The sequence below is a fragment of the Vespula pensylvanica genome, chromosome 24 (assembly GCF_014466175.1).
Source record: "Vespula pensylvanica isolate Volc-1 chromosome 24, ASM1446617v1, whole genome shotgun sequence".
In the NCBI taxonomy this organism is placed as follows: domain Eukaryota; kingdom Metazoa; phylum Arthropoda; class Insecta; order Hymenoptera; family Vespidae; genus Vespula; species Vespula pensylvanica.
Genome location: NC_057708.1, coordinates 1,630,290 through 1,640,332, shown reverse-complemented (window position 1 = coordinate 1,640,332; position 10,043 = coordinate 1,630,290). Strand labels below are relative to the sequence as shown.

The 10,043-nt window shown below is 34.1% G+C and overlaps 1 protein-coding gene and 1 long non-coding RNA gene across 10 annotated transcripts in view; both read right to left on the bottom strand.

Moving 5' to 3' along the window:
* The window catches only part of LOC122636981, a 49,695-nt gene extending 41,094 nt beyond the window's left edge, over nt 1-8,601 (bottom strand). For 4 of the 5 annotated variants that reach the window (XM_043828738.1, XM_043828741.1, XM_043828739.1 and 1 more), the window contains exons 1-2: nt 8,063-8,601; nt 4,683-4,986 (exon numbers count right to left, since the gene is read on the bottom strand). In XM_043828738.1, the coding sequence (XP_043684673.1) occupies nt 4,683-4,966 (284 nt within the window). In that variant the 5' untranslated portion in view covers nt 4,967-4,986; nt 8,063-8,601. Of the gene's footprint in view, nt 1-2,627; nt 2,933-4,682; nt 4,987-8,062 lie in introns of those variants that run through there. The other variant, XM_043828742.1, reaches the window with a different exon arrangement.
* Nucleotides 8,602-8,841: 240 nt separating this feature from the next.
* The window catches only part of LOC122636985, a 16,429-nt gene continuing 15,227 nt past the window's right edge, over nt 8,842-10,043 (bottom strand). For all 5 annotated transcript variants that reach the window (XR_006329101.1, XR_006329103.1, XR_006329104.1 and 2 more), the window contains exon 4: nt 8,842-9,094. This is a non-coding gene — a long non-coding RNA (uncharacterized LOC122636985). The remainder of the gene's footprint in view (nt 9,095-10,043) is intronic.

The following is a 10,043-nucleotide window of genomic DNA, read 5'->3' as shown; positions in this document are numbered from 1 at the left end:
CTCTCTCTCTCTCTCTCTCTCTCTCTCTCTCTCTCTCTCTCTCTCTGTGTTTCTGTATCTTCTTTTCTATCTTTTGCTCTTATTTCTAGATCATCAGAACACAAGATTATTAACAGTGTTCCACAAAAAAATAAATACAATTCAATAATATTACATTTCCAATATACAAGTATAACAAATGTATGAAACATTAAACCTAACCTCTTCCAAATAGAACGTAATTTTCTTTTTTTTAAATATATATGTCCACACGATAAGTCAAACATTTTATACATTGTTTAAACCAATAGGTATTAAACCTAACCTCTTTATTCAAGTTTGAACATTATTGAATAAATATAATATACATAAATGAACTATTTTTTACTATTCTTCACATTAATTACGTTGATCGAATTTATATTATAAGTTAAGTTATAAATGAAACATCTTACATCTCTTTATATATATATATATACACATATATAGACATATACATATATATAGACTATCTTACAAATTCTCAGCTTACTATATATTAAACGAGGAAGAAGGAAAGAAAAGAGAGAGAAAAAGAGAAAGAGAAACGTTTTAAAATTGTGAGTGCGTTCTGTTCCGCAGATCAACGTCCGTATTTATACCCTACCGAGAAATGGCACGCTTATATATATAATATACGTACATACACATACACATATTTTTGTTGCGTTACGTAAATACATCGTTGTGCATCGTTCGATATAACACGACGATCATTCGAGAAAAAAGAAGAAAAACAAAGAAGAAAAAAAAAAGAAAAAACAAATCACATCCTCATACTAATTGTATCATAACCTATGCAAGGAAATATGCTCGAGAAAGAAAAAGAAAAAAAATCTAAAGAACTTTTCTTAGAAACGTTCTTCAAATCTAAAACAAAAAAAAGGGAAAATAAAAACGAAACGAAACTTCTGAACTCGTATGAAAGTACAACAGACGTGTTGACCTTAATACAATTCTAATCAACATCGTCATACTAATCGTATCATAATAACCTATATGAATAACCTTGTTCATAAAAGAAAATAATAATAATAATATTATTATTATTATTAATAACAAATAAACCAAAAATCAATAGAAATTTTCATACATTCTTCAAATTAGAATTCTTCAAATAACAAAAATAACGCAAGCACGGCACGCACAAACGTAAAAACTTCGTTAAAGAGAGAGAGAGAGAGTGAGAGAGAGAGAGAGAGAGAGAGAGAGAGAGAGAGAGTGAGAGAGAGAGAGAGAGAGAGACTCGTAAGAACATTCAAGCACTTGTTTATCTAACAAAATTAGGCTAATTAATTAGATTAATTCATACCATGAATCATGTAAGTTAAACGTAACTAGAAATGTATGGAAATTTTCGTCGAATATCGAAAAATATTACGACGAATCAGAAAAGAATTCGAATGGTCGATAAGGAAATTCATGCATTCTATTTTCGATTGAAATCGATTATTCTCGATATGTATGCATGGTGAATGTGTGTGTATATATGTATTCTGTGGAACGAAGATAGTAACGGGCGAAAAGGAGAGAAGGAGACGAACGATCGAATCGAACCGTTATCATGTCTCATCCTCGTCTTCGTCACGCTTCTACCCTCTCCACTGACCATCTCATTCCCCACCTATCACTCGTCGCGACCCCTCCCACTCCTTCCTCATACTTTTCCCACGCAAGCCAGCCAGACGGTCTGTTCTCCTCCATACAAACAATATTCATGCACGCACACTCGTGTATACACGTGTGTGTGTATGTGTATATATATATACGTAAGTACATTTATTCTTATATACACGCACGAGTCTCTCACACAAGCGTATATATGTATATATAAGGTAGCGACGCAACGCGCGTTCTAACAAAGATAGAGAATCGTTCGTTACTCTCTCTCTCTCTCCTCTCTCTCTCTCTCTCTCTCTCTCTCTCTCTCTCTCTCTCTCTCTCTCTCTCTCTCTCTCACCCTCGATATCTTAACCTTTTTCCCGCGTTCGAGGGTTTCATTTGTTCTACGCATGCGCATACCCACATATACATTTTACTACATTGTTTGGTAAATAATCTCCGAAAGTCACGACTAATGCGAAGGAGAGTGAAAAATCAAGTTTTGAAGAAGTTTTGAAAAAAAAGAAACAAAGAAAAGAGAAAAAAAATAATGCTTCGAATTTTCTAATTTATAAAAGGAAATGTCTAAGAAAATTTTGGTGATTTTTGGTGAAGTTTTATTGAACCTTTTTATAGACACAATTTTCTAACCTATAGAATGAAATATGGAAGAAAATTACGTGATTTTGGTGACTAATCTTTCTCTCTCTCTCTCTCTCTCTCTCTCTCTCTCTCTCAGATTCTTAGGATTTGACATTTACAATCGTCGTAATCTATGACCTTAATCTTCCAAAAAAGAATGAGTCGTGTACACACACACACATACACACACACACACACACACCTTATATATCATATATATATATCCTATTATCATATATATTCCTTCTTATTAATTAGATTTTATTTCCAAGACTAATTCTAATTTTTATTTCATATTATTTTCAGAGAGAAATGTTCCCGTCGAAGGAACCGGCAAGAATGAAAATAAACCGCGTGTGACTTACTTCATCGGGCCGAGTCATAACCTCGACTCTCTGAAAGATCCCTTCCACCTCTTTTCGCGGTCGTTCTCTTCTTCTCTTTCCTGGCGCATCGCCCAATAGGATATATATATGTATATCCAGCAAGCCTATGTCAATTCCTCTTCCTTCTAACTTTACTTTTTTCCTCTTTTTTCTTTTCTTTTCTTTTATCACCAAATCAATCTCGCGTAGCACTTCCCCTTTTTTTATTTTGAAAGTTAACTCCCTTGTTCTCTCCCTCTCTTTCTGTGTTTATCTCTCTGTTCCTTTTTATCTTTTCTCTTTCTCTCTCTCTCTCTCTCTCTCTCTCTCTCTCTCTTTCTCTCTCTCTCTCTCTCTCTCTCTCTCTCTCTCTCTCTCTCTCTGTCTGTCTGTCTATCTCTGTCTCTGTTTTTCTCTCCCTGTCTATCTCCGTTCTCCTCTCTAAACGGTAAAAAAACGCGCGAATCACGATGTTAATTCAGGATGTTACGCGAAATGAAAGATCAACGTTGCACACGTTGACGTTTGAGGTTAGAATCGACAGGTAGCAGTAGCGGCGAGAAAGCGTGGCGCGCATGCGCACCATGCGCAAGCACGCATACGCATATGTGTGTCGCCGCACATACATATACGTCGAATTAGTAAGTTAGCTCCAACGAGCTTGCCGATGTTTGATTCGGATCGGCTCGGGTCTACTCGGCTCGGCACGGTTCGGTTCAGCTCGACTCAGCTCGGCTCAGCTCGGTTCGGCTCGCCTCGGATCGGCTCGTTTCTTTCTTTTTTTCTCGAGACCCCCACTCTTTCTACTACTCCTTTGGTGCCGCCACCATCTTTGTTCCCTCCTTTTATGTCACGCGCCATCCCTCTCTCTCTTCCACTTCTTCACCTTACTTCATCAACACTCCCCTCCCTTCACACTTTTCACAACCACACAAATCCCAAATCTCGAGGTCACAATTCACACAAAGTTTTGTTCTATCTATCCTCTTATCTATTTCCCTCTCTCATTCTCTCGCTACTCACTCACTCATTTCATAGTGTATTGTCGCATGTACCGTACAGTGTGCGTATATACACGAAGTACAATACTACTACTACACTACTACTGCACACATAAAAGTAATGTTAGTAGTAATACGACACGATTCTCGAAATTCAGCCAAATGCGTAGATACAGAAAAGATTTTCAATGACTGATGTGTGTATATGTATGTATCGTCCACGTTTAAAAATGAACAGACCTTTTTTTAATCGTCGCTACATTTATTATTACCTATTGGGTCGACTACATGCAACAACATATGCACGCATACTGTGTTCGTATGTAGAGTGGCGCCTAACTCTGCTGCTCTCTCTCTCTCTCTCTCTCTCTCTCTCTCTCTCTCTCTCTCTCTCTCTCTCTCTCTCTCTCTCTCTCTCTCTCTCTCTCTCTCTGTCTCTCTCTCTGTGTCGACAGCGACTTCGCTTGAACTTTTTCGTATCAAGGTCGCACGAATTTGATTACTTAGTCAATCTATATACATACTTGTTTTATCTAATGATCCCACAACGATAATATTAATAATAGTTAAACTTTTCTAAAACAGTCATTAATGTTGACAATGAACGTTTCATTTCTAAACGAGAACAACTAGTGAATCAAGATTTTGATGAATCTAACCAAGAAATTTCCTTAACGATTAGGAAATTCCATGACCATGACCATGACCATGACGACACCGTGATCGTAGCTACAAAGTTAGATTTCAAATTTCAAACAAGAAACTAAGAGTCCCTAATCGAAGAAGATATATATATATAAATCCATTATATATAGAAAGGAGAAGAAATCGTGAAACTATGAAACTATAATTTTTTTTCATGATCCAGATTATTCCAGATTATTGTAATACGTAATAACTATAATATAATAATTAACAAAGAGTTAAAATGTATACTATATAGAATTATTATACTGTTAGATTTTAGATGAAATATGAGAATTTTTATTGGAAAGCAGAAAAAAGAGGAGGGTGGGGGAGGGATAGAGATTGTTAGATTTTCACGTTGGCATACCTGTGCATTTGTACGGGGGTGGATCTCGATGGCAAATGTTGGTTATGCGAGACCGCTGGCTGAGCCTGAGCCCTACCAGGGCCCGTCGACGTAGCGCCAACGAGAGAATGCCCGTGACTCCCATGGGGATGACCGTGGGGGTGGGAGTGCGGGTGCGGTGGATGCGAATGGGGGTGAGGATGGTGATGGTGGTGCAGGTCTCCCCCCACTGGGCCGACCGGGCCCACTGGGCCCCCCACCCCCAGTCCACTCACTACTTGGACCTGTTTGCCCACTGTCTCCATCACCCCTAGCGCATTGTGTACTGAAACAAACCAATCAGACATATGCGTTAAAATATTGTACTTAATAACATGTTAGAATAATATATTAATGTATTTTATTCAATATATATTATATTACTATATATATATATATATATATTATATATACTTCTATTTTGTATTCAACATATTGTTGTGCAATGCAAAGTCTTGTATATGTACAAAATATATATTATTAGTATTGCGTAATAAAAATATAATATGTACTAAGTACATATTATATTAGTATTTTATTAGTAAATATATTATTGTATTCACCATATGTAGTATATTATATATGTATATATTTATATAAGTATTGTAACTAATAATCATTGATACGAACGCGTAATTAAAAAGTTACATGGAATCGTAAAGGATTCAGTTACACACAAACGTACTTACATACTATAAGTATATGCACATTCTAGCAACTTTTTTTTTCCCAGGAAGTCGAATCGCGCGCGCTCAGACTTCAAAATGGCGAGGAGGGCAGAGATGTGATGCTTGCACGTTCTCAAAGTTGACGCTTGTAATGCAGCAGCAAGGACTGCTGCATTGCAGAGAGCATCGTGAGAACTACTACTCTGAGTTTAGAAATTCCAATGTGCTACGACGTATGGGGATAACGTAGTGACGATAAAACGAATAGATAAATAGTCAAAAAGCAAAAAGAATAAAAACAATAAAAATATTAATAATAATAATAATCATCATCATTAAATGGCAAGACGTATAACAATTTTCCAAATATTTCCAATTTATATGTTCATAAACGTAATCTATATAAAAAAAATATCACATAAAAACATTGTCATATTAGTCATCCATTAAGAAAAAAAAAAAAAAGTGAAACAAAAGAAAACTACATGAGTCACAATTAATTAATCAACTGTTTGTTGCTGATTGTGCATTGTGATCATTGTTGATTGCTTTATTGCGCGCAAACTTTCCAATCGTCATTTCTACGCACACAAACACAAACACATGTATGTTGCAATTACACTAAAGATAATAAAAAGAGCTGTCACAGTTTCACCACGCAACATACACACACACACACACACACAAGGTGATCCTAAGATACCTAAAGTTGATTTACAATGTGAAAAAAAAAAAGAAAAAAAAAGATTATCCTAAAAAAAATAAAAGTCGAAAGAATTTAATTGATTTGTAAAATCACAGGAAATTTTGATCCAAACACACACACACACACACACACATTTAAATATAATTTAATAATTATACGTATCGATAGTTAGTAAATGATGTGTGAATATTCGTTTCGCATTGTTAAAAATACAGTAAATATCGATCAAAAAGAATAAAAGCGAAACGAAACGTGGTAGATCTCTGACGCGTAAGTATGTAAAAATATTACATCTATATGAAATGGTATGCTCTTGGATTAAAGCAGAACTACTGGACCGAGGTGACTGCACCAACTTGCACCGAGCTACACCATCAAAACATCACAACGAATATATCTATATCTGTATCAATATATATAGATATATGCACGCTATATAACCGAGGTGCATCAACGAATACGTATAACTAAATTGCACTAGCGAATATATGCGTACGCGTATGTAAATGTGTGTGCACGCGTACACATGCACGATAGTTTTATATAAAGGGTTAGGCAAAAAAAAATTCCAAGGTGAGCCAAAAGTTCCTAGATGATTTTACAAAAATCAATTGCTCTTTTTTCAGACGCCATTTTTTTAGGACTTTACTTTCAAATTTGTGCTATTACAATCAGAAAAAAAAATTAACCTAAAAAGTCTTGAAAAAGGGTAATACGTTTTTAAAGTCGCTTAGAAACTTTTGGCTCACCCTATGTGTATGTATATATAGATTATCCTTATACATATCTGTACACATACATACACACGCATACGCACACACATATTCTCCTTGGTTACGCGTCATTAGTAGAGCCACGACCGCCTTTGAACGTCGACCGACGGATGCCTTCGTTGCGAATGCGTGCTCGCAGTGTACTCGTACTTTTAGAAACTGTTTAGAATTATATACGATATACGTATGAAAAAAAAAAAAAAAAAAAAAAAATGGAACATCGATGATGACTTATTTATTTATAAAAAAAAAAATAATACGTAAATAAGAATTGCAATCATTTAACGTGAAAACAAAAAAAAAAAAAGAAATTCATCGAAGATATATAATTTTTTTCTAACGATTGATTCAAATGCCTCTTTCTAATGGACTCTTTTCTAATGAATCTTTTGAATAATTTTCTCCTGGTAATTTTTTCAATGATTTTTTTTTCTCGAATGGTTTCCATTTTGAATCATCTTTTCTAATGGCTTTTATCGAATAATTTTTCCTAACGATTTCTTTCGAACGAGTTCTTTTTTTTCTCTTGAATTTCTCGTTACGAGAAAAATAAGAAAATAATGATTCATCTACGAACGTTGTTATTACAGCTATATATTTTTTTTTTTTTCTTACCAGGTTCTTATCTTTCTCTTTTAAGGTTATCGACCGTCGATATCAAACTATATAACAAGACCTACACGATTTATCGATAAATTCTATACACCTGCAATCCGAAACAGCTGTTTATATTTTCTCGTCCTTTACACCACAGATAATAATTATCTATCCTCGAAGAGAGTGATACACCCCGTGTTTATGCAACAAGTACAATACTCATACACGCACACACACACACAAACACACACAGTCCGATTACGTTTCATCCATATGTCTTATCCGCCATTATCGAGCTATGATTCAAAATTATCAACTCAGACGCATCATTGATAACATTTTTTTTATCACTTTATCGTTTCATCATAGAATCAAAAAAAAAAAAAAAAGAAGAAGAGAAAAGAAAATAAAACGATAAAAATAAAAAAAAATCATAAAAACAATTAATAATATTAATAATAATAACAAAAGATATCAATGATTTTATGATAAATCATTCCGTGTCCCTTGTTCATCCCTCTCAAAATAAAAAAAATTCTAACTAATAAATCTATATTTTTGATTGATGATTTTTACGAACGTGTGTATAGTCAATGGCCTTACAGTCTCAATACTCACCAGTAATGACGTCAGCTGTCGAAGGCAGGCCGCCGGATCTCCTCGAATTTCCCCCACGAGTGTCGGCTGATTCTCTTTGAGCGAAGTGGTAGTATAATTCACCGTTTAAGTCTCGAGTGAAAATTATGTACGTGTACGCGCGCGATCACGCACTTATACGCGCACGTATTATACATATGTATGCGTACACCCACCCCCCCCACACGTATGCACGAAGAAGAAGAAGACGAAGAAGAAGAAGAAGAAAAAGAAGAAGAAGAAGAAGAAGAAGAAGAAGAAGAAGGTACGAAAGATTTTTTTCTATTTTTTTTTCTTCTTCTTCCCCCTTTTTTTAATTTTTTGTTGATTTTCCACTTTTTAAAACCCACACACGCTACTCCATTGCATTACCCCTACTACTACAGCACGTCTTTTACTATTTAACTTTATTTCACATCGAACAAACCCTTCGGTCGTAATTATTTTATTTTATTATTATTATTTTATTATTATTATTATTATTATTATTATTATTATTATTATTATTATTATTATTATTACTATTACTATTTATTATTATTATTACTATTATTACTATTAATGTTACTATTATTATTATTATTAATATTATTAATATTATTAATATTATTATTATTATTATAATTACTATTATAACTTTTTCTTTCTTTTTTTTCTTTTCTTCTTCAACAATTACTTCCTTTTTGTCGTTTGTTTCACTCACTGTATGTCCGATTTTACACTCTTCTTCTTTTCTCTACCTTTCTTTTTATATTTATATATATATATATATATTTATATATATATATATCTATACTCTCCTCACTGATCACGGTTGCACACGTTAACCCGCGGGTACACCCACACGCGAGAACCGGCACTGTGTGTCACGTATTAATGACCATTGTCATCGTCATCATCGTCGACACTAATATTACTATTTCTATTACTCGTAACATCGTTCTATCTCCCTCTTCTAGTATTCCTTGTGTGCTGTCGTTCTTCCACCGGTATCACCACCTCCTCCAATGTTTTCTAAAGGGAAAATATGAAAAAAAAAGAAAAAAATCTAATTTCCTAAATATATATATCCTATATATACATACATATATACATACACACACATATATATGTATATATATATATATATAAAAAGGAATTAAGAGAAGAAAAGCAGCCTACGAAGTTCGTCGTCGATACAACGTCCTGTCATCGTAGAGGAACGGATTGGATTGTCAAAAGTTACTATGCAATTTTTCAAAATCCTTTATTCCTTCTCGAGATTAACTATTATTTTTCTTTTCTTTTTTTTTTTGCAGAGTATAAAACAACGTCTAGCTTTTAAAAAAGTGTCTCGATAAAGAGTGATTGATTTTTAAAAATCGTCTAATAACTTTTGGTCCACCATATATATGTCAAATATTCGAAGGATTCCGACTTTTTAACGTAAAGGGGACTGACGAACGGATAGACCGGACCGGACCGGACCGGTCCGGATCGGATCGGATTGAACAAACGGATGCGTTCTCGTTACGACCGGACTCTGACCTTTCGTTCGTTCCTTCTTTTAAAACAAAATTTTCGACGAAATTTACTTTCTTTGGTTTCACATGAAAAAATTCGTGGAGATGTTAGGTTAGAATCGATGATGATTAATTAGAATCGAGAAAGTTTACAATATCAAAAAAAATTCAATATGGCGATGGAATCTAAAGAAGAAGATGAAGAAAAAGAGATTGTATTAATCGCGAGCAGGATCGCGTTTACACGCAATAAATAATATTTATTTATATTATTTTAATATTTAGTATAGTGTAACTAGTAATATTATTAGTATATTACTAATTATACTATATTAAATATAACTGTATCAATATAAATAATATACTATGGATTTCACTGGTATATAATTGAAAGTCTAACCGAAAATAAATTCGAAGAGAGAGAGAGAGAGAGAGAGAGAGAGAGAGAGAGAGAGAGAGAG